General features: G+C 46.8%; 1 protein-coding gene across 1 annotated transcript in view; it reads left to right on the forward strand.

Annotated features, from left to right (window-relative positions):
* chtf18 (CTF18, chromosome transmission fidelity factor 18 homolog (S. cerevisiae)) overlaps window positions 1-25,517 on the forward strand; it is a 167,280-nt gene that overhangs the window by 30,938 nt on the left and 110,825 nt on the right. The window contains exons 4-7 of the mRNA XM_072480886.1: window positions 11,266-11,461; window positions 13,977-14,063; window positions 18,286-18,338; window positions 24,098-24,245. Of these exons, the coding sequence (XP_072336987.1) occupies window positions 11,266-11,461; window positions 13,977-14,063; window positions 18,286-18,338; window positions 24,098-24,245 (484 nt within the window). The remainder of the gene's footprint in view (window positions 1-11,265; window positions 11,462-13,976; window positions 14,064-18,285; window positions 18,339-24,097; window positions 24,246-25,517) is intronic.

A 25,517-nucleotide genomic window follows, 5' to 3' on the forward strand; every position in this document is an offset into this window, starting at 1 on the left:
CAATGACCTTGTTCAAACCCCCCCCCCTCCCCCAAATAATCAACCGGTGCAGTCCAGGTCCGGGATCTTCCCCAGCACCTGCCTCATAAACTAAACATCGTCCCAGTTTGGGGCCTTAACATTAATCAAGACCACCGACATCCCCACCAGATTCCCACTTGCCATAATGAACCTCCCTCCCGAATGTGCCACAATGTTCGCCAGCTCAAACCACAACCCATTTATTTACCAGCACCGCCACCCCCCTCGTTTTCATGTCCAGCCCTGAATGAAAGACTTTCCCTACCCATCATTTCCTTTGCCTTGTCTGATCCCCGATCTTCAAGTGTGTTTCTTGCATAAAGGCCACGTCCGCCTTCAAGCACCTCAAGTGTGCTAACACGCGACCGTTTGATTGGCCCATTCACCCCCCTCACATTTCATGTCACTAACCTGGTCGGAGCCCCCCCCCAACCACCACCACCAATCAACCATATCCTTTTTTGGGCCAGCCCCTGGCCTGTGTCACGCGGCCCTTCAGGCCCACCCTCCGATGGCGACTGTCACCACTCATATTTTCTTGCTGCGCCACAGCAACAACACCTTTGTCAGCAGCCCCCCACCCGCCCTCCCCTGAATAAAACAACGACCCCAATGCCCTCTACTTCACTAACCACCTGGCATTCTCTTCCTTCCCCCCCCCCCCCCCCCCCCCCTACTGCGCTCCCATTAACGAGCCCACCCAACTAGCCTGGCAGCCCCCGTCCAAGGCTCTTGAGCCTCCTACCGACCCCCCCCCCCCTCCCCAAACGAAAAAGACAGAAAAAGTAAACATCTCCTCACACCTCCTCCAAAGTTAAGTGTCTTCTTTCTCCTGCCAGTCCATTGTCTCTTAAAAAATCCATCGCCTTCTCTGGTGTCCCGAAATAACGTTCTCGGCTGTTCAAAGTCACCCAGAGACGGGCCAGGTACAGCAGCCTGAACTTCACCCCCTTTTTAAAAAAGGCAACTTCGCCCGATTGAACCCAGCTCTCCACTTCGGCAGGTCGGTGTCCAGGTTCGGGTACACCCGAAGCTCGTTCCCTTCCCAGGTGCATATCCTCGTCTGCCTCGCCCTTCTCAATATCTCCTTCTTATCTAGGAATCGGTGGAGAAACACCAGCATCACCCTCAGCGGCTTCCTCATCAACACCCTGCGTGCCCGGTCGGCCTCCAGGGACCGGTCAAAGGCCCCCTTCCCCATCAACTTCTCCAGCATCTTGTCTACATACGAGCCAGCGTCCGCTCCCTCGATGCCTTCAGGCATCCCCACGATTCTTAGCTTGTGTCTCCTGGAGTGATTCTCCAGGTCCTCCACCTCCGTCTTTAACTATTTCTGGGTCTCCCGCATCATTCGTTTTTCGGCAGCCAACGAGATAAGTTGCTCCTTGTGCTCCCCAACCGTCTCCTCCACTTCCAAATAGCCTGGACCTGGGTCTCCAGCCTCTGTTCCACATGGTCAATTCCCGCTTTTTAATAGTTCCATCGCCTTGACTAGGTCTTCTTGGGCTTACCTCCTCTGCCGGCTGAACCTCTCATTTAAGAAGTCCACCAGCTATTCCGTTGACCACTGGGCATGCAGGGCTGACCCTTTACCCGCTGCCATCTTGACCTGTGGCAAGATTCTCTTGCTCCAACTGCTCCCTTCTTCTTTTCCCACTTCTGGGAGAATGGTCTCTCCCCAGCCCCACCAGTGGAGTTTAACTTTCTTCAGTCACCCCTGCACTTTTTTTCCACCCAACAAATGGGGGGGGGGGCAGCTAAATGTGCGACCACTCACTCCATGCCGCCACCGGAAGTCCCCTAGGACTCACAATCTAACAGCACTGTAGGTGTCCTTGCATCACGCAGACTGCAATTGTTCAAAATGGAAGCTGACCACTGCTCCCTCAGTGACATATAGAGATGGATGATGAATACCGGCCTTGCCAGTGGCATTCGTGAGTGAAGAAGAAAAATCTTGCCCCTGAATGTGTGTGAGACCTGGGCAGGTGGGTAAGGGAAAACAGTCAGGGAGACATTCCACTCTCTGCCACCTAATTCCGTACCTAGTACGTTTTTCCAGAAGTGACATCAGGCAATTAATAGCTGGATGTATCATCGGTGAGATAAACATCGGGATGATGTTGTAAGAGCTTGTTTCTTTCCATTTTTGAGCCCAATGTTGCTGTGAAACCAAATGTAGAACTGAATTTAGTTTGTCTCATGCATTTGATTGCTTTGCAAGCTAATGTTTTTGACTCCCCATCTGAGCTGAGCTCTTGTCTTTGTTCTTTCTTGGTTTTTCTTTGTTCTTTCTTGGAAAATAGAAGACCGGTTTAGATAAAGGATCTGGATCGGCGCAGGCTGGGAGGGCCGAAGGGCCTGTTCCTGTGCTGTAATTTTCTTTGTTCTTCTTGTCAGTAACCCTGGCTCCTTCACTACAAATTACCGCCACCCCAGAAACTGGGTTTAAGTCGGGGACCGGGCGGTTTCTTCCTCCCTCTGTGGCAGAATTGTAAAAAAAATGGTCTCTCTTTGGGGTGGTAACAATGAGACCATTAATGATGAGCACCTCGCAGTAGGTCAGCTCCATGTGTTCAGAGTTTCTTAAAGGGTTATGCTGAGATATTTCTCCTTGGTGCTCCATGAATTGTCTGTCTCGCTGGAGGAGTAGAGTGGTGCATTGACTTGTCTAACTTTGAGGAATCTCTCATTGGTGGAGCCACTATTGCTAGAATAAGATATTAAACTTCACAAATGAATTGGAATGCTGGCATGTATGAATTGGATGACAAAATGTATGTACTTTCATGCAAGCTGACAACCATCACCACCTCATTCGACTCCTGGCCTGTTGCTAAATTATCAGACTGCTTTTCCGACATCCAGTACTGGATAAGCAGAAAATGTCGTCAACTAAATATTGGGAAGACTGAAGCCATTGTTTTCTGTTCCCACTCCAACCACTGTTCCCCACCATCCCTCTCCCTATTAACAGTCTGAGATTGAGTCAGTCTGTTGCAACCTTGGTGTCACGTTTGATTCCAAGACAAGTTTTTAACCTCAGATTTACGGAGATTGCCCAGTTCCACCTCGTAACATCATCTGATCTTGCTCTGTCTCTGTTCAGCTGCTGTTGAAACCCTCACTCATGCCGTAGTTACATTGAGACTCCACTATTCCAATAGAATCCTGGCTATTCTCCCACATTGTCCGCTGTAAATTTGAGGACATCCAAAACGGGCCGTACATTAATTTGCAACATGTCCCATTCCCCTATCACGCCCTGTACTCGTTCATCTTGTCACAAACCATCCTGATGGTATCTGCGAGGGTATACCGACTTGGAACACCCGTTCGTGGGGATGTATAGTTTTTGTTTTGGAATGGTGTGAGGAATCAAGTCGAGTCCCAGTGAGAATAAAGATTTAACCATTGAGTAACAATTATTAAAGGCTATAAATTCAAGAAAAGCTAAATACACACTAACAGGCCTACAATACTCTAAGACCATTAAGTATGTTAATCAGGCTTCCGGTGGCGGCTATGAAGGACTAAGTTGCACATTTGGTGGCTCCCGCTCTGGTCGGACTTTTGGACCTTTTCCGCCGATTTTCTACCGGACGTGAATTGTAAAACTGATGACAGAGGCAATTGTGTACTGAATTCCCACATCGGTGCATGGAGAGAAGGACTAGAAGTGCTCGTAAAGGCAGAAACAGAAAGACAGAGAAGGCTTGGGCTGAAGCTGCAGCAGAAGACAGCATGGTGGAGGGCCGGACCTCTGGTTTGTCGACCCAGCGGTCAACGGAGCAGCTGATGCAAGTTACTCAGGAAGGCTTTGCTAAGCAGAAACGGGACTGCTTTGACCCGATAAAAGAGTCAATTGAGCGGCTGGAGCTTAGATTGTACGCCCAAGATCGAGCGATCCAGAAGGTAGAGAAGGCGCTGGCCGAGCAGTAGGAACATCAAACTGCGGTGAAGTTGGAGGTGGGGATGCTGAGAGACCAGCAGAAGAAGCTCCTGGAGAAGTTGGAGGACCTAGAGAATAGGTCCCGCCGGCAGAACTTGAGAATCATTGGGCTCCCGGCGGAGTCCGAAGGAGCGGACACTGGGGCATACATCGCAGACATGTTTGAGAAACTGCTGGGGGTTGGGGCATTCTCCCGGCCCTTGGAGGTGGACATGGCTCACTGAGCACTTGCGAGGAAGCCGCAAATGGGAGACCCCCCCCCCCCCCCCGAGGGCAATGGTGGTGAGATTCCACAGGTACTTGGATAAGGAGTGCATTCTACAGTGGGCCAAGCAGACACGGAGCTGTAAGTGGGACAACAGTATCCTGTGGGTTTACCAAGACCCGAGTGTGGAGGTGGCCAGGAGACGAGCAGGCTTCAACCAGATTAGGTCGATCCTTTTTAAGAAAAAGGTGAAGTTCGGACTGTTGTATCCGGCCCGTCTCTGGGTCCCGTATGAGGAACTTTTATCTCGAGTCGCCTGAGGATCCGCTGGACTTCGAGGAAAGGACAGGTGGTGGACTGAGAACTTTTGAACTTTGCTGCAACGTTCATGTTTTTTTTCTTCTTTTCAGTTTTAAAAAAGTTTCTCGTTTTTCGTTTAGTGGAAGCTGTTTGTAAAGCCTTTTGCATTGATTTGGGACTAGCGATAGAGCTGAGTGAGTTAAGGTTTTCATTTGCACTGTTGGGGGATTGAGGTGTGCTTGTTTCGATCTTGGTGTTTTTCTTTTTTTTTAATTATAAATTTAGAGTACCCAATTAATTTTTTTCCAATTAAGGGGCAATTTAGCATGGCCAATCCACCTAGCCTGCACATCTTTTGGGTTGTGGGGGTGAAACCCACACAGACACGGGGAGAATGTGCAAACTCCACACGGACAGTGACCCAGAGCCGGGATCGAACCTGGGACCTCGGTGTCGTGAGGCTGCAGGGCTAACCACTGCGCCACCGTGCTGCCCTTCTTGGTGTTTTCCTGTCGGGCAATTGTTTGGGGATTGTTTGATGTTGGTGTATGTTTGTATGAACAATAGGTGGGAGACTATCCGGCGCCAGGGATGAGGGGCCACCAAGCTAGCTGGGCGGGCTAGCTCACAGAAGCGCAGTGGGGGGGGGGGGGGTGCATATGTTTGGTTTAGTAAAGGGGTTGGGTTACAGGGTGCTGTTCCTAGGGGGGGGGGGGGGGGGGTGAATGTTCTGCTGACGAGGGAGGGTTTTGGGCTGAGTGACAAAGAGGAGGTTGGGGGCTGAGGCTGCCTGGGGGCGGACCGGTGGAGGTGCAGAGCATGGGCTGGAGGCGGGCCCAAAAATGGGGATGGCTGATCGGCGGGGGGGGGGGGGGCAGCAATGGGCCCCCCAACTAGGCTGATCACCTGGAATTTCGAGGGTTAAATGGGCCAGTCAAAAGGGCATGTGTGTTCGCGCATCTTCGGGGACTGAAGGCGGACGTGGTAATGTTGCAGGAGACGCACCTTAGAGTAACTGACCAGATTAGATTGAGGAAAGGCTGGGTCAGTCATGTCTTTCACTCGGGACTAGACTCAAAGACTAGAGGAGTCGCGATCCTGATCAAAAAGCAGGTGGTGTTTGAGGCGGGTAGAATGGTCGGTACATTATGGTCAGTGGGAAACTGGAGGGGGTGCAAGTCGTATTAGTAAATGTGTATGCGCCAAATTGGGATGATGTGGAGTTTATAAAGAGGATGCTGGAGAAGATACCAGACCTGGACTCGCACAGGTTGGTCATGGGAGGGGATTTCACACAGTTATTGACCCTGGCTTGGAGGTGGTTGGGGGGGGGCGGGGGGTGGATCCATGGATATTTGGGCAGCCGAGGGTGAAGGAGTTCTCCCTCTACTCGCGTGCATAAAGTGTACTCCCGGATTGATTTCTTCATTTTGAGCAGAGCCTTACTGGCAGGGGTGGTGGACACTGGGTACTCGGCGATCACAATCTCAGACCATGCTCCGCACTGGGTTGACCTGCAGGTTAGTAAAGACAATAACCAGTGCTGACAGTGGAGGTTAGATGTGGGACTTTTGGCTGATGAAGGGGTGTGCGAGCGGCTGAAGAAATGTATTCGGAACTACCTGCAGATCAACGACACGGGGGAAATTTCAACAGCGGTGGTCTGGGAAGCACTGAAGGCGGTGGTCAGAGGGGAGCTGATCTCGATCCGGGCTCATAGGGAGAAGGTGGACAGGGCAGAGACGGACCGACTGGTAAAGGAGATACTACAGATTGAAAGGAGGTATGCGGAGACTCTAGACGCAGGGCTTTTAAGGGAACGGCGGAGGTACAGGCGGAGTTCGGCTTGTTAACCACAGGGAGGGCGGTGGAGCAGCTGAGAAAGGCAAGGGGGGCGTTCTGAGCATGGAGAGAAAGGCCAGCAGAATGCTTGCACAGCAGCTTAGAAAGAGGGAGGCAGCAAGGGAAATGGGGAAAGTAAATGACAGAGATGGGAACCTGGTTGGAGGTTCAGCAGGGGTGAATAAGGTGTTTAGGGATTTCTACAGTAGGCTGTACAGGTCAGAACCCCCTACGGGCTGGGAGGCATTTTTTGGAGAGGTTGAATTTCCCAACGGTGGACGGGGAACTGGTAGAAGGGCTGGTGGCCTCGATCGGGTTGGAAGAGATAGTGGAGGGTCTGAAGGCCATACAGTCAGGTAAAGCCCCGGGGCCGGACGGATACTCAGTCGAGTTTTATAAAACGTTCTCTGGGATATTGGGGCCAGTGTTGATGAGGATGTTCAATGAGGCAAGGGAAAGAGGGGTGCTGCCCCCGACGATGTCACCGGGTACAATTTCGCTGATTCTGAAGCGGGACAAGAACCCGGAACTGTGTGGGTCCTATAGGCTGATATCCCTGTTGAATGTGGACGCCAAACTGCTGGCCAAAATTTTGTCCTCTAGGATTGAGGATTGTGTTCCGGACATTTTTGGGGAGGACCAGACTGGGTTTGTTAAGGGCAGGCAGTTGGTGGCCAATGTAAAAAGATTGTTAAACGTGATCATGATGGTAGGGAGGTGGAGGTAGTGATCGCAATGGATGCAGAAAAGGCTTTTGATCGGGTGGAATGGGATTATCTGTGGGAAGTACTGGGATGGTTTGGATTTGGGCGGGGCTTTATTGACTGGGTCAGGTTGCTGTATCAGGCACCTGTGGCAAGCGTACGGACAACATCGGACTATTTTAGGCTGCACTGGGGGACGAGACCGGGATGTCCCCACTATTGTTCACGTTAGCTATAGCGCCGTTGGCAATTCCTCTGAGAGCCTCAAGGGGCTGGGCGGGGGCGGGGGGCCACAGAGTCTCTCGCTCTATGCAGACGACCTGCTTCTGCATGTATCGGACCCAGTAGAGGGGATGGAAGAAATCATGAGGATTCTAGGGGAGTTTGGCCGGTTTTCAGGGTATAAGCTAAATGTGGGGAAAAGTGAGATATTTGTGGTCCAGGAGAGGGGACAGGAGAGGCGATTGGGGGAGTTGCGTTTAGATTAGTAGGGGGAAGGTTTAGGTACCTAGGCATTCAAGTGGCGCGGGAATGGGACCGGCTGCATACATTAAATCTGGTCGACTAGTAGAGCAAATGAAGGACGATTTTTGGAGGTGGGACACGCTTCCGTTGTCACTGGCTCGGAGGGTGCAGACGGTGAAGATGACAGTCCTCCCGAGATTCCTGTTTGTATTTCAGTGTCTCCCCATCTTTATTCCGCGGTCCTTTTTTAAACGGGTCAACAAAGTGATCACTGGCTTTGTTTGGGCGGGCGCGAGTAAGGAAGGTAATGCTTGAGCGGGGTTGGGGAGAGGGCGGGCTGGCGCTGCCAAATTTTAGTAACAATTACTGGGTGACGAATATAGCCATGATCAGGAAGTGGGTGGTGGGGGAGGGGTCGGCATGGGAGCGTATGGAGGCGGCTTCATGCAAGGGCACCAGTCTGGGGGCGTCGGTAACTGCACCTCTGCCGTTCCCGCCGGCACGGTACTCCACCAGCCCCATGGTGGCGGCGGCCCTGAGAGTCTGGAGGCAATGGAGGAAACATGTGGGAGCAGAGGGAGCATCGGTCTGGTCCACAATCTGTAATAATCACCAGTTTGCCCCGGGAAGTATGGATGGGGGGTTCCGGATATGGCGGCGAGCAGGGATTGAGAGGATAGGGGATATGTTTATAGAGGGGAGCTCTCTGAGTATGAGGGCGCTGGAGGAGGAGTTTGGCTTGGCGAGGGGAAACAAATTCCGGTATCTGCAGGTGCGGGACTTCCTACGTAAACAGGTGTCAACCTTCCTGCTCCTACCGCTAAGGGGATTCAGGACAGGGTAGTTTCCAGAGGGTGGGTAGGATAAGGGAGCGTCTCTGACATTTTTAAGCAACTTATGGGGTCTGAGGAGATGCAGACCGAGGAGCTGAAGCGCAAGTGGGGGGAGGAGCTGTGAAGAGAGAGATAGGATGGTCTATGGCCGGACGCGTTGAGTAGAGTCAACACGTCCACAACTTGTGCCAGGCTCAGCCTGATCCAATGCAAGGTCATTCATCGGGCTCACATGACAGTGGCCCGGATGAGCAGATTCTTTGGGGTGGAAGACAGGTGTGCAAAATGTCCACATGTTTTGGACATGTCCAAAGCTTTGGGAATTTTGGCAGGGGTTTGCGGACGTCATGTCCACAGTGTTAAAAACAAGGGTGGCATTGAGTCCAGAGGTGGTGATTTTCGGGGTGTCAGAAGACCCGGGAATCCAGGAGGAGAAAGAGGCAGACGTTCTGGCCTTTGCTTTCCTGGTAGGATACTATTCGCTTGGAGGGACTCAAAGTCCCCGAAGTCGGAGACCTGACTATCCGACATGGCTAGCTTTCTCTGTTTGGAGAAAATCAAGTTCGCCTTGAGAGGGTCATTGTTAGGGTTTGCCCAGAGGTGGCAACCGTTTGTCGACTTCTTCGTGGAAAATTAATCGTCAGCATAATGGGGGGGGGGGGTTAGTTTAGCTTGGAGTAGGGGTTTAAAGGTGGGACCTGTAAGGAAGGGAGACGGCTTTTGCACTATGTTCATAGTTTCATGTACATTGTTTATTTTGTTGTTGTTACAATCCCAAAAATACCTCAATAAAATGTTTATTAAAAAAAAAAAGTATGTTAATCACTAAACACATGCACATTTTATATAGAACTTGGTCCAAAATATATCCACCATCCCTGAACTTAAGACTTTCCCAAACATAGCTGCTAGACTGGGACTGCAGCAGGTGGTGAGGGAATCAACAAGAGGGGAAAACATACTTGACCTCATCCTCACCAATCTGCCTGCTACAGGTGCATCTGTCCATGACAGTATTGGTAGAAGTGACCATCGCACAGTCCTTGTGGAGACAAAGCCCTGTCTTCACATTGAGGATCCCCTCCATGGTATTGTGTGGCACTACCACTGAGCTAAATGGGAGAGACTTCAAACAAATCTAGCAACTCTAGACTGGGCATCCATGAGGCGCTGTGGGCCATCAGCAGCAGCAGAATTGTATTCAACCACAATCTGCAACTTCATGTCCCGGCATATCCCCCACACTACCGTTACCACCAAGCCAGGAGACCAAGCCTGGTTCAATGAAGAGTGCAGGAGGACATGCCAGGAGCAACATCAGGCACACTGAAAAATTAGGTGTCAACCTGGTGAAGCTACAACATAGGACTACATCCCCACATCCTAATAAATAGAGCTAAGCGATTCCACAACAAACGCATCTGACCTGAGCTCTGCTGTCCTGCCACATCCAGTCATGGATGGTGGTGGACAATTAACTCACTGGAGGAGGAGGCTCCACAAATATCCCCATCCTTAATGATGGAAGAGCTCAGCACATTGTGTGCAAAAGTCAAGGCTGAGGCATTCGCAAGAATCTTTAGCCAGAAGTGCCGAGTGGCTGATCCATCTCGGTCTCCCCAAAATCCCCAGCATCACAGGGGTTCGTCTTCAGCCAATACGATTCACTCTACTTCCAAATCCACGACCGCTACCTCTAGAAGGACAAGAGCAGCATATTCCTGGGAGCCCCACCACCTGGAGGTTCCCCTGCAAGTCACTCACCACCCTGACTTGGAAATATATCGCCGTTCCTTCGCTGTCACTGGGGCAAAATCCTGAAGCTCCCTCCCTTCCTAACAACGGTGTACCTACACATGAAGGACTGCAGCGGTTCAAGAACGCAACTAACCACCACCTTCTGAAGGACAACTAGGGATGGGCAATAAATGCTGGCCTAACCACATCTGTAAATGACTTTTTTTTTTAAAATCTAAATGAAATGGATCTGTAAGTCAAATCCAGTTTATAGTTACCACACAATAGAGTGCGGATAGGCAAATCTGGGAAATGTCTTTTCCTGGTCCAGCAAAGATATTTAAACTGCCTTTGTGAAGATTTTTGCACGACCATGGCTCTAGTTCTTGGATGTTAGCCTAGGTCCCTTGCTGTTAGATTGGGGACCGTCCTCTACAAGCTGTTAGATGTAAACAAGCCTCGCTGCCTGTTGGGTGTAAACTGCTTCTTTGCTTCTGCTGGCAACTATATATCATTTGTCTAGACATTTGCACCTCGTTCCTTTTAAAATTGCATCTCATTACGCCTTTTGAATGCTAGCTACTGCTGTCACTCAGCAGATTTTTACCTGATGCTGGGCAGACTCATGACACCTGTTGCTTGGCAGATCGCATCATGTCTTGTTACATTCGTGTTACTGCTATTACTCGGTAGATTTCTACCTGTTGCTGGGCAGATCCATTAAAATTCTTATCCTTCTGTTTTGGTCTCACCCCTCCCTATCTCTAATCTCCTCTAATTCTAACTTCATATGTATCCTCAATTTTCATGAATGAAATGAAAATGAATGAAAATCGCTTATTGTCGCAAGTAGGCTTCAAATGAAGTTACTGTGAAAAGCCCCTAGTCGCCACATTCCGGCGCCTGTTCGGGGAGGCTGTTACGGGAATTGAACCATGCTGCTGGCCTGCCTTGGTCTGCTTTCAAAGCCAGCGATTTGGCCCTGTGCTAAACAGCCCCATCTGGCTTAATGTCTCCCTGTGAGTCTTGGTTTGACACTTTATTTTATAATGCTTCTGTGAAGCACACCTTGGGATGTTTCATTACATTAAAGGCAGCATACCATATAGATTGTTGTTGTTGAAGGACTTTGGGACGTGTTAACATGATAATACTATGTATAAGTTTCCAAATTGTACAAATCTTTACAATTGCCTAACTTTTCAGAAGTCCAAAGACATCAGAACAGGACATGCCTGACATAAGTGGCTTGGCCCCCATAGAAGAGATTCCCTCTCGGGAGGTACAGAAGCGAGTTCTGAAAAGACCTCCAGTTTTGGAAGATTACATCAACGTAACGTCATCTGATGGGACGCGTGTTTACCTGGTCCTGCAGGATGAAGATGCGAGACCGGGGTTGAAGGTGAAGGCACTGAATTGCCCACGAGCAGCTCTTTGTGAAATCCAATTACTTTATTTTAGAATGTCTTTCTGTTTTTGCTTTTTCTGATAAACGGTGTAAAATTCTAGGTGTATTCAGACTTACTATCTAGGGAGCTGTGGTTTTCATATAATCAGAAGAAGCATTTCCTTCATCATTCACCCCCAAAGTCGCCCCTTCCCCGACCTGACGCTCAACCTCTATTAAATGTAAATCCAAAGAACCACTGGCATTAAATCAGGTTTTGAATGTTCACTGGTTTAGAAACATAGAAAATAAAAACAGGAGAGGACATTCGGCCCTTCAAGTATGCTTGGCCATTCATTATGATCATGGCTGATCATCAAGTTCAATAACCTGATCCCGCCTTCCATCTAGATCCCTTGATCCCTTTAGCCCCAAATGCCAAATCTAATTCCTTCTTGAAATTACACCGTTTTGCCCTCAACTACTTTCTGTGGTAACAAATTCCACACATTCACCACTCTCTGGGTAAAGAGATTTCTCCTCACCTCAGTCCTAAAAGGTTTACCCGTTATCCTCAACTATGACCCCTAGTTCTGGACTCCCCCACCATCAGGAACATTCATTCTGAATCTACCCTGTCTAATCCTGTTCGAATTTTGTAAGTTTCCTCAGATCCCCCCTCAGTCTTCTAAACTCCCTTCTCACTCTTCTAAACTCTAATGAATATAATCCTAACCGACTAGTCTCTCCTCGTATGACAGTCCTGCCATCCCAGGAATCAGCTTGGCAAACCTTTGCTGCACACCCTCCATAGCAAGAACATCCTTCCTCAGATAAGGACACTTAAACAGCACTCAATACTCCAGGTGTGGCTTCACCAATGCCCTATGCAATTGTAGTAAAACGGGTGGCTCAGTGGTTAATACTGCTGCTTCACGGCGTCGTGGACCCGGGTTCGATCCCGGCCCTGGGTCACTGCCGTATGGAATCTGCACATTCTCCCCATGCCTGCGTCGGTCTCACCCCCACAATCTGAAAAGATATACAGGGTAGGTCAATTAACCATGCTAAAATTGCCCCTTAATTGGCGGAGGGGGGGGAATCATTGGGTACTAATTTTTAAAAACACAATTGTAGTAAAACTTCTCTATTCCTATACTCAAATCCTCTCACTATGAAAGCCAACATACCATTTGCCTTCTTTATTGCCTGCTGTACCTGTGCACTTACTTTCAGCGACTGATGCACGAGGACACCGAGGTCTCGTTAAGTATCCACTCCTCTCAATTTACACCCAGTCAAATTCTGCCTTCCTATTTTTGCTACCAAAGCTTATAACCTCACATTTATCTGCATTATACTGCATCTGGTGTTCATGTACCCACTCACTCAGCTTGTCCAAATCCTGCTGAAGCATCTCTGCATCCTCCTCACAGCTCACCCTCCCACCCAACTTTGTATCTTCTCCAAATTTGGAGATATTGCATTTAGTTCCCTCGTCCAAATCAAAAATATATAAGGTGAACAGTTGGGGTCCTAGCACAAATCCCTGCGGTACCCCACTAGTACTGCCTGCCAATCGGAAAAAGACCCATTTATTCCAACTTTTTGCTTCCTGTCTGCTAACCAGCTTTCTATCCAATTCAAGGCCGTACCCATAATCCCATGCGCTTTAACTTTATATATTAATCAGCTCTGTCAGACCTTGTTGAAAGCCTTCTGAAAGTCTAAATAAACCACATCCACCGGTTCTCCCTGGTCAACTCTACTAGTTACATCATCAAAGAATTCTGATAAATTTGTCAAGCATGATTTTCCTTTCCTAAATCCATTCTGACTTTGTCTGATTACACTACTGCTTTGCAAATGCTTGCTTTGAAATCCTTGATAATGGATTCCAGCAACTTCCCCCACGACTGACGTTAGGCTCACTGGACTATAGTTCCCTGTTTTCTCTCTACCTCCTTTTTTTGAATAGCGGGGTTACATTCTCTACCCTCCAATCTGTAGGAACCATTCCAGAGTCCAAAGAATTTTGGAAAATGACCACCAATGGACCTACTATTCTAGGGCCACTTCCTTCAGTACTCTGGGACGAAGATTATCAGGCCCTGGAGATTTGTGCGCCTTCAATCCCATTAATTTCCCCAAAACCATTTCTTTACTAATACTAATTTCCTTCAGCTCCTCACTAAAACTGGTTCTCAGAACTTCTGCTACATTATTCATGTCTTCCTTTTGTGAAGCAAAGTACAAATTTAGTTCTTCAGTCATTTCTTTGTTCCCTGTGATGAATTCCCCTGTTTCTGACTGCAAGGGGCCTACATTTGTTTTTATCAATCTTTTTCTCTTTACATACCTATAAAAACTTACATACCTATGCACTGCGCGTTCTATGTTCTATAGAAACTTTTGCAGTCAGTTTTTATGTTCCCCGTTTCTGTGCTTTAAAATTCTATAAACTCGAGTAACTTTTATGTCTTTACTTAAAGCAATGCTGCACTGACAAGGCAATGTTTTATATTCTTAGTTAGATGCTCGACGCTGGAATGGACAAAAGCAACTGCATTTGCTGGGAGTACCTTTCTCCTATCTGAAGGAACAAGTTGCTGAAGAGGTAACAGATGGATTAATACTTTGTCAGTGCAGGAAATCTGAATTTCTGCGATTTGCCAGCACTAATGCATATAGAATGCTGTAACATTGGCACACATTTAGAAGCATTAAGAGTACGTCTGATGAAGGAGGCTGCTCAATGTGACTATGATGTCCCCGGAGAGCAGGGAGGCAGAGATAGTGGTAGCAATGGATGCCGAAAAGGCTCTCGACTGGCTTGAGTGGGACTATTTATGGGAGGTGCTGGAACGTTTTGGGTTCGGGGTGGGATTCATTGACTGGGTTAGGCTGCTATATCAGGCCCCAGAGGCTAGTGAGGACAAACAGGTCGACATCTGACTACTTCAGACTGCACCGCAGGACTAGACAGGGATGCCCCCTCTCCCCACTGTTGTTTGCACTGGCTATAGAGCCGCTGGCAATTGCTCTGAGAGCTTCAAGGGACTGGAAAAGGCTGGTTTGGAGAGGGGGGTGCGGGGAGTGGAGCATAAAGTCTCATTATACGCGGATGACCTGCTGTTATACGTGTCAGACCCAATGGCGGGGATGGACGGAATCATGGAAACCCTGAGGGAATTTGGCTGGTTCTCAGGATATAAATTGAACATGGCAAAGAGCAAGATGTGGGTAGTGCAGGCGAGACGTCAGGAGAGGAGGCTGAGGGGGCTGCCATTCAGGCTGGTAGGGGAAAGCTTCAGATATTTAGGGATACAAGTAGCGCGTGACTGGGGTAAGTTGCATAAGCTAAACTTGTCCCAGTTGGTGGAGCAAGTGAGGGACGGGTTCCGGAGATGGTATGCGCTCCCGCTGTCATTGGCGGGGATAGTGCAGATGGTGAAGATGTTGATTCTCCCGAGATTCTTGTTCATATTTCAGTGTCTCCCCATTTTCATTCCGCGGTCCTTCTTTAAGAGGCTAGATAAAATTATCCTGGGACTTGTTTGGGCGGGAAAGTCTCCACGGGTGAGGAAGGCGATGCTCGAGAGGAACCAAGGGGACGGGGGGCTGGCGTTGCCGAACTTTAGCAACAACTGGGCGGCCAACATAGCGATGATAAGGAAATGGATGGTGGGCACGGGGTCAGTTTGGGAGCGGCTGGAGGCTGCTTCGTGCAGGGGCACCAGTTTGGCAGCCTTGGTTATGGTACCTCTGACGCTCCCGCCGGCGCGGTACTCCACCAGCCCTATAGTGGTGGCGGCTCTACGGATCTGGAGCCAGTGGAGGAGGCATATAGGGGAAGTGAGAGCATCGGTTTGGTCCCCAATCTTTGGTAACCACCGATTTGCCCCGGGGAATATGGACGGTGGGTTCCAATTATGGCGGGGATTGCGAGGAAGGGCGATCTGTTCCTGGAAGGGAGCTTCCCAAGCATGAGGGTGTTGAAGGAGAATTTCGGGCTGGCGAGAGGAAATAATTTCAGGTACTTGCAGGTGCGTGATTTTGTACGCAGATTGGTACCATCCTTCCCAAGCCTCCCACCAAGGGGGATCCAGGACAGAATAGTTTCCAGAGGAGAGTGGGGAGAGTCTCCGACATTTATAAAGAACTAATGGGAGCAGAGGAGGCACAGACCGAAGAACTGAAGCTTAAGTGGGAGGAGGAGCTTGGGGTGAGATAGATGACTGCATGTGGGCAGGCGCTTTGAGTAGAGTAAACACGACCGCCACATGTGCCAGGCTCAGTCTGATCTAGCTCAAGGTCATACATCGGGCCCACATGACGGTGGCTCGGATGAGCAAATTCTTTGGGTTGGAGGACTAATGTATTAGATGTGCCGGAGGACCAGCGAACCATGTACACATGTTCTGGGTGTGTTCTAAACTAAGGGGGTACTGGCAGGGATTCGCGGACGTCATGACCCGGGTATTGAAAACTAGGGTAGCAATGGGTCCTGAGGTGGCAATTTTTGGGGTTTTGGAGGATCCAGGAGGAGAAAGAGGCCGACATCTTGGCCTTTGCTTCCCTGGTAGCCCGGCGACAAATTCTGTTGGCATGGAGGACTCAAAGCCCCCGAAGTCTGAAGTATGGCTTTTGGACGTGGCGAGCTTTCTCTGGCTGGAGAAAATTAAGTTCGCCTTGAGAGGGTCGCTGTCAGGGTTCGCCCGGAGGTGGCAGCCATTCGTTGACTTCTTCGTGCAGAATTAATAGTCAGCGGCGGGGGGGGGGGGTTAGGGTAGCGTAGCGAAGAGTAAGGGGTTGCTTAGGCAGGTTCTTGCGAGAGGGGAGCCGATGCTTGCATTATGTCTTATTTGCTTTTTGTACACTACAGTATAATGTTGCTGTTTTATATGCCAAAAATACCTCAATAAAATTGTTTATTTTAAAAAAAGAGTACTTCTGATGGGCAAGGCTAGTGATGGGGTTAGGGTTAGGGGTGCAGTGTGACATCTTGCAATCAATCTTTCGGCTCCTACACTCGCTGCGCGACAGCTGAGTTAGCTGTTAGGAATTGAGGCAGTGAAAATTGTTTCTGTGTGATGTCTCGGCATGTTCTCTACTCCCTGCCTGAACTGAGCAGTTGAATGTTGTGCTGATACCGAACACTCCTCTCCTTAGTTTTGTCACGCTTTTACATAATTATACTGCAGCTCATATTGAAGCATGTGGAGGTTAGTTGCCAGCTAATGTTATAGTAAAACAGTTTGGAAATGTACTTGAATGTGTGAGGGGTGCCCTCCAGTTAGTGTTGACTGCATCTGGTCTCTTACGTTACTGTGATGCAGATGATATGGGGAGATTTCTTCTGTGCACAGTCGGGTATGCCACAAACCCCTCTATTATAAGGAGGTTTACTATTTCATTACACACACACATGTGTATTAAGAATGCCAGCTCTAATTGTCCACCCTCTGGACTCTAGACCCCCACACTACGCCTGTAGTCTCACACCTTTTGTTTGTCTGACATTGGATTTGGGTATCCTGCAAATTTTCCCGGCTAGACATTGAGAAAAATGTAACCATTCCCTTTGATTTTTAGCACCCTCTCCTTAAGCACTGCCCAACATTGAGCCAAACAGCTCACAGCATTGGCATCCTATTCAACCGTGGGCTGAGCTTCCTGCCCTATATCCCTACTCCACAAAGACCATCTACCTTTCACCTCCGTAACATCGTCAGCTTTTGTCACCTCGGACATGGCTGTTCCAGTGCTCTCGTGGTCAACCCTCCAACTCCCTCTCTTCCCTGACAACCCTCCTTTAAATTGCAACCTACCCTGTATCTGACCAGGTTTTCGTTCAGAGCTCTTCCTTTGGCTTGTTCATTTCTGGCGTGCGTTTTGGGATATTTTTCTATGTTAAAGACACTACATCAATGCAAACTGTTGCCTGACCATTGCCTAATATTTCCAGAAAAACATCCTCTTCAAAGTCCATTTTTGTAATTGTGTTAGTTCCCAGTGATTATTCCTGCATTATTATGTAGTAGAACCAAAGGCACAAACTCCTTCAGTGGGGAGATCAATAAAACAAGCAGTCTATATTTGCCAATATCAATGATTTTTTTTTAAAAAAGCTTAAACAGTGAAGTGGGAATTCTGCTGCGTTATACCAAAAATAATAACTGCATTGAAAGTACCTCTGTCAGTCAGTCTCTGTGGTAAGCATTTGTGGTCAGCATGTGAAAGTTTCCCTGTGCACATTCTCTGCCTGCAGGTGGCACTGTGGTAGAGCCTTTTCAGTGGAACAGTTGATATGGAACTTGTCAGCATGTGTTTCCTCACCAAACGCACGCTGGGTGACTTCATAACTGTTTGTTGTGGCTCTTTTCACATTGTTGAATGTTGAAAATGGGCTCGTTCGACACAATTGGAATGAATTTGCACTGAAATAAGTGGCCTTTTTTTGTACATTTTCAAAGAAAATCATTACTTGTGCCTCGGTCATTGAGTGATTCATCCAGACTGGCGTTCAGCATTTATGAGCAAGTTTCTCTGCCCCCTTCTATCTTCAACTTCCTCCACTTCCCTCTTGTGTGTCTTTCACTTTCTTCTCTGGCTTCCCGGTTGCCCTTACCCTCTATCTTGCCTTCACTGTCACATGTTCAACCCCCTTCTCAGCCTTTACTTCCCCATCCCCTTCTTCTTGCTCCCCTCCCCCTCCTGCTCGTCTTCTGGTGTTTAACTGAGTTTGGTGGTGAGCTGTCACTGGAGTTACTATATATGTGTTTCCTGTTCCTTCTTGTGTCTAAACATGTTCCCTTTATCATTCTGTGTTTATCTAGTGCCGTAGACAGGTGATGGAAGAATCCCAGAAGTTGAGTGAAATGCTAAATAGGTAAGTCTGGGGGCTGTAACCTGGGGCCACCTAATGGAGATTAGACCAGTTGCAGGAGGGTTCTGCTTTTATTACGAGCCTGGTATTAAAGCTTTGAGATTAAAAAGAAAACCGAGAATTCAGTAAGTCTGCAAGCAACACAAATTGTTGGGAATTCACAATAGATCAGTTGGTATCAGAAGTGAAAGTTTTTGGTTGTGGATCCTTTGTATTAATGGTGTCTTGGGTGATGTACAACAGCATGGCCAGAACTGAGCCTCAGTCAGACAATCACTTCCTTCGGGGAGCAGAAAATTGGAGAGAACTAAAACGGGCTGGTTTCCCTGGGTAACTGTGCTGACGACCGTTGGAACTTCTTGGGGATCAATCTGGAATGTAGCAAGAAAGATTACAGTAATAAAAGTAAAATACTGCAGATGCTGGAAATCTGAAGTAAGAACAGTAAATGCCAGATAAACTCGGCATTTGTGGTGTGAGAAAGAGGTAATGATTCAAGTCTGTATGACTCTTCATCAGCTCTAGGAATTACACTACTCGACCCTCAAGCCCACTCCACATGCGCATTTTATTTTGTATGATGAACTTTCAAATAAAATTTCTCTTTCACCAGTTTGAACCCCTGTCCCGTTATCCCTGTATTATTCCTTGTGTCTGAATAAAGCTCGTAGTCTTACAGTTGAAGTAGATGCTTTATTTCTATGAGTTTGTTCTCTCTCCAGCGCTTAGACTATGTTACATCAGAGCTGCCTGTCTGTGTCCTGCTCACTAGCTGCCGTTCCTGTGAAGAGAGAGAGGCTATTTTCTGTTTGTCTATGTATATATACATCTCTGGTGCTCCCTCTAGTGGCTACTTAGTTGTAGTGTATTTACCTTAACCCTTTGTGTATATACAGTGATGCATATCACTACATCCCCCTTTTTTCTTGTTATATATTTTCTGTACTTTGTTGAAGAAAATTGTACAAAACAGGTAGATAAATGATATGTACAAGTTGTGGTGATATTGATGATTATACAAAACCAATTAATATTTATGAATCCAATCTTAATTTTAAAAATGTATGGGTCCAAACTTTATGAATTTGTTCAGTTGAGTTGCTTTCTTCTGTTGTTGAAGTGGTGACGTTGATGTTGTCATTTCTTTGTGAACGTCGTCGGTGTTCTTATGTTTAAGTAGCCAGGAAGTCGTCATGAGGTGTTCGAATGGTCGAATCACTTTGTTGTCTGATTTAGACTTTTTTTTCTGTGCTTGTGTTAGCGATTCTGTGTGACATCTTTGTTGTCTGACCTGGGCTTTTTTCTGTGCTTGCGGTATTGATTCTGTATGTCATCTTTGTTGTCTGACCTGGACTTGTTTCTGTGCTTGCGGTATTGATTCTGTATGTCATCTGCCTTGAAAGCTGGCTTGCTTGTTTGTAGTGGAGAAAATGTGAACTTGTGAGATTCGTTGTCATGCCATTGTATGTTTGTACTCTTGCCATTGTTTTGAGCTGTGCTGTTACATTGTCCTTCATGTGCAGAGTTGTATCATGTCGGAAAGTTGTTGTTTCACTGTTGTTGTTTTTGTCGTTTCTGTCTTTGTTGTTTTTGTTGTCGTACTTGTTGTTGTTGTTGTTGTTTCTGTTTTTGTTGTTTTCGTTCTTGTTGTTGTCGTGTTTGTTGTTGCTATTGTTGTCTTTGTTATGTTTCTCATTGTTGTTTTTGTTCTTGTAGACTTTGTTCTTGTAGACTTTGTTCTTGTAGACTTTGTTGTTGTGCTTGTGGTTTTTGTTGTTCTTGTTGCGCTTGTTGTTATTGTTGTTGCTGTTCTTGTTTCTGTTGTGCTTCTTGTGGTTTTTGTTGTTCTTGTTGCGCTCAATGACTGTTCCGTGTGGACAATTCAAGTAATTCTCAGATATTTGTGTCAGTGTCCTTTGTAGTATCTGATGTTTCATTGAGCATTTCTTCTTGAGGATTGTGTGAATGATCTGATGTTGCATTGATCTTGGTGACATCAGTCATTTGTGGTTGATGTGATTCCTCTTTTATTCCTTGGTGCTCCTCTTCTGGAGTCATTTCTGGTTCACTTGAATCATCATTGATTTCTTGGTGCTCCTCTTTTGGAGTCATTTCAGGTTCATTTGAATCATCTTTGGTTTCTTGATGCTCCTCTTCTGGAGTCATAATCTTCAAGATTTCATTTTCTTATGGATAGGTTAGAGTAGATGAGGTTTTAATTGACGTCTCACTGGACTCGAGAGTAGTTTCACTTTGAGTGCTGCTGTATATACAAACTGAGATCTGTCAGTCTCGCTGTGATCTTGCACATGTATGGGAATTGTGATTTCTTCGTCACTTGTCTCGCATAGAGTGGGTAGACATTCAGTGTCTTCATCTTGGTTAAATGAGCTTGGTAGACTTTCATAGTCTGCTGCTGGTTGCTCAGATAAGGTTGATAGACCTTCATGGCCTTGTTCATGCATGGACTTCGCTATGGAGTCTTGAGTTGCTTCCATTGTGGAGTCTGTCAACGAGCTCTCTGGAGTCTTTCATCGCTCTCTGTGTGGAGTTGTGCAGTGGTCTCTCTGTGGAGTTGATCTGTGCTCTCCCAACGGAGTCGTTCAGTACTCGCTGTGTGGCATCGTTTTCTTGGGTATTTGACAGGTTGCTGTCATCCAATGTATCAACGATCTGCCATTGCATCATGGTATTGGATTCGTCTACCATGAGTAGAGTCGTGTTGAGCTTTTCAACCATGGCGCTGATGCTTGTATGGTCATATCCGAATAACTCAGCCATGTCTGAGCAGTATTCTTCGATAAACAAATCATCTTCATTTGCTTCGGATTTGTCATCGTGCTCTTCATGTTCAATGAACAAATCATCTTCTTTGGTTTCGGATTTGTCATTGTGCTCTTCACTTCGAGTGGTGCAAACTGCTTGTTCCAGGGTGTTGCAGAGGTTATTTTCAACTGCTGGTAGAAGTTCAGGCATTGTTCTGTCTTTCGAGGTGAACAAATTGTGTTTTGTGGCTTTAAAACTTTTTTTTTTCAAATTTTGGACATTTCCCCTTTAAGTGGGCGTGGTCCGAGGCCTCTGATGTCATGACGATTGTGACGTAAAGCTCAAATCGCTTTTCCTTTAGTGTGCGCTTTTTTGTAAACTGCGCATGCGCAATCCTCTTCGAGCTGTGCACTCTTTTTGTTCAACTGCACATGCGCGATTTGCTCCCAGGGCGTCTTTTTTCACTTGCGCATGCGCAGCTGCCGTTTCCTGCCCATGCGCAGATCCAGATTTGCGTCTTTTGTTCCCCGGGCAGTTTAAAATGTGTTCTGACGCCATTTTAACTTCTTCAGACCCATGGAAAAGAACTTTTTTGCCGTTTTTTCTTGTTAAAAACTTAGTTATTTTTTTCTTGTGATCTGCACTTGTCAATCGCGATTTCCAGCATTAACCCTTTCTGTTCCGATGATTGAGTTTCGCATCACTCACCCCTGTGCAATTTGGTCTCTGAGCATTGGATGTCTTAAAGCAGCATTGTTACTGGTGTTACAGTAATCTTCAAATTTCTTAAGTATTACTTCTAATTTGGTGTTGACTTCACCTTTGAAGTAGTTAAAGCAGTTATAGATTTCTCTAGCTTCATGTCCTGCTAGGAGAAGTGGTATTTTCATTTCTTCTGAGGCCGCGCTCAACTCATTAGCTACGATATACAGTTCGAACGTTTGTTTAAAGATTTTCCATCTATGACTTAAATTACTGGTTGTTTTCAGCTGCGGTGGAGTTCCAACGAGTTGCATTGACTCAGCGAAATCTCCCCACGTCCGAGTTTTCTTCTGTTTTCGATCGTGCTTTGTCTGCATCTTGTGTAACATTTCTAGTAAGCGTTCTGAAGTCACCAGGTCCTGGTACCATGTATTATTCCTTGTGTCTGAATAAAGCTCGTAGTCTTACAGTTGAAGTAGATGCTTTATTTCTATGAGTTTGTTCTCTCTCCAGCGCTTAGACTATGTTACATCTGAGCTGCCTGTCTGTGTCCTGCTCACCAGCTGCCGTTCCTGTGAAGAGAGAGAGGCTACTTCCTGTTTGTCTATGTATAAATACATCTCTGGTGCTCCCTCTAGTGGTTACTTAGTTGTAGTGTATTTACCTTAGCCCCTTGTGTATATACAGTGATGCATATCACTACAATCCCCAGTTCAGTGTAAAGTATTCCTCTGTTAATTGGCTGACCAAATTCTTTTCTCTGCCTTGCCCAAGCAATCAAAATGGAAGCGACTCCGAGTTCCCATCCTGCCACAACACCCAATAACCCCTACCTCCCACCGTCCAACTAAACAAAATACACTTCTTTTTGCTTTTATGTTCGGATAGGTCATTGTAATTGGGGAATTCTGGTTAATTGGAGTTGCCTGTTTGAAGTGTGAGGCAACAGTGCTAACCACTGCCATCGTGCCACCTTGTCAGTGGTGTGTGCAACTTATGAACCCCAGTAGCCAGACAGACAGACTAAAACCACGATTGTTTAGTTGGCAATGTGTGTGTGTAACATGCAATTCTGTAACTAAATACACAAGTATGAAGATTAGCTCCAATTGTCTCCCTCCCCAACTAGCTTTCTTGAATAGAAGGGCTATAAATTTGATTTGAGATTGCTAATTTCAAGATCCTTTTCCTTCCATCTTTTACAACAATTTATATTTGTATACCCTCTTTAATGTCATGAAATACCCCAAAGGGATTTGCATCATGAAATAAAGTAAGATAATGAGAAATTGGGTCAGATGACCAAAAGCTTAGGTGGTACAGTGGTTAGCACTGCTGTCTCACTGTGCTGAGGATCTGGGTTCAATCCCGGCCCCGAGTCACTGTCCGTGTGGAGTTTGCACATTCTCCCTGTGTCTGCGTGGGTCTCACCCCCAAAACCCAAAGATGTGCAGGGTAGGTGGATTGGCCACGTTAAATTGCCCCTTATTTGGGAAAAAAAATAATTGGCTACTCTAAATTTATTTTTAAAAAATAACCGAAAGCTTGGTCAAAGATGTAGGTTTTTAAGAAATTCCTCAAAAAAGGAAAGTGAAGTAGAGAAGTATAAGGAAGGAATTCCAGAAATTAGGTCCTCGTCAAGGCTTGCCCCCCCAATGGCGGAGCGGTGATGAGTGAGAACGCACAAGAGATCAGAATTATAAGCGCACGGATATCTTGAAAGGTTATGGGATTGGAGGATATAAAGATAGCGAAGGACAACACCATGGAGGAATTTGAAGACAAGGATGCGAATGTTAAAATAAAGACATTATTGCCAATATAGGTCAGCAAACCTGGATATAGGGCAATGGGACTTGCTGAGAATTAAGAAACGCGCAGCAGAATTTTGGATGACCTCAAGTTAACAATGGAATGTGAGAGACTGGACAGCAGTGTGTTGGATCAGTCAAGTTTAGAGGCAATCAAGACCCTGCATGAGGGTTTCAACAGCAGCTGAATGGAGAAGGGCAAAGTCGACCGATGTTTACGGAGGTGGAAGTAGGCGGTCTTATGAATGTGAGGCCTGAACCTTATCTCCAGGTCAAGTGTGACACCAAGATTGAGAACAGACTTGTTTAACCTCAAACTGTTGCCTGGGAAAGGGATGGAGTTGGTCACTGGGGATCAGATTTTGAATTGGGGAAACATAAACAATTGCTTCAGTCTAACCGGAGGAAATTTCTCTTCAGCCAGTGCTGCATGTTGGATAAGCCGTCTTGTTCACCTCTTGTTGCTTTGCTCTATTCTTAAAGCCAGGTTGATGAAGAGTTTGGAATAGTTGAGAGAACGGAAGAAGCAGCAGCTGATGAAGATGATGATTCAATTGATGAATTTAGCTCCAGCACACTGTGGGTTGATCGATTCACTCCCAGGCAATATACTCAGCTGCTCAGTGATGATGTAAGTGATGATTGTCATTTTAAACTTGTTTGAGCGTTCAATGTGCTGTGTTCCTTCCTAGGTTTTTGTTTATTTTTATTTTTTGCTTCCTAAGTTATAACGGCTCAGGAGACTTGAGGCGTTAAATCCAAATGACAATTTATTTTAAGCCAAAAGAATAGGTTGCAACACTGTATATAGAACAAAGGTCCCAACCGGGACTACCGATCATGCCCTATCTGGGCCGACTTATGAGATTTCGAAGAACCTCAGCTGATGGGCCTTGTCCCATTGGAGGGGAAGCTGGTGTTCCACGAGCCCCAGACGGAGATCAGTTGGGTCGTCCTCGTGCGTCTCCTGAGGGTTATTACATAAGTAAGTATTCGGTTGGCGGGGAGAGGGGGATTTGAAAATGAAGAGAAGAATTTTTTAAAAGCCGAACTCACACATGCTGGAAATCTGAAATGGAGACGACAATGTTGGAAGTACTCCGATTAGACAACATCAGTGGAAAGAGTTAGCATTTCAGGCCTGTGACAGTTCATCAGAGTTTTGAAGTCCATTCACTGGAGTAAGGGGAGCCAGCGGAGTTTGAAGCAACTGCTTGTAGAAGAGATTTGATTGGAATTGCTGCGTGTGAATTCAAAGACTGCAGTGTTTTTGGTGAGTTAAAGCTTGTGGGACAGCGGAGACAGGGACATCAGTTTGGATACTAATAAATTTGTTAAGCTTCCACGTCATAGAGGTATGGACAAGGTTTTGCTGGTGGTGGAGGTGCAGGTTGGTTATTGGAATAAAGGCTGTATTGGTAACATAGCAGATATTTGGATGGGGGGACCTGGGCAAGGGATCGAGCAGGATAGTAGGGCTCAACTGTATCTGGCTTGAACTGGGTCTGAGCTAGGAAATGTGTTGGACTTGAAGAATTAAATAAAGCTCTTGACTGTTCGTAGAAGCACTTGGATCCAGAAGGACATCAGTGTATGACTTTTGTTTTTTTCAATTTTAAGATTGAAATATTTTTGGCTAATCTGTACATAATGTCGGAGATGCATTGGGACAGTCTTTGGTTTGATGGTGGGAGAGAGATATCGGACCATGGTGGTAAGTTGTAGAAGTCTATAATGTTGGAGGAGAATAGCACAGTGAGTTGAAGACAGCCAAGCGAATGATCTTGGGTCTTCTGTTCCTCCTTTAGCCCTTCAATTGCCTGTAGTATCAGGGTCAACAACTCCTTTTTCAGCTCTTCCACACAGCGTCGCAGGAACTCTTGTTGGTCCGGGCCCCATAACA

The sequence above is a fragment of the Scyliorhinus torazame genome, chromosome 17 (genome assembly GCF_047496885.1).
Source record: "Scyliorhinus torazame isolate Kashiwa2021f chromosome 17, sScyTor2.1, whole genome shotgun sequence".
Lineage (NCBI taxonomy): Eukaryota > Metazoa > Chordata > Chondrichthyes > Carcharhiniformes > Scyliorhinidae > Scyliorhinus > Scyliorhinus torazame.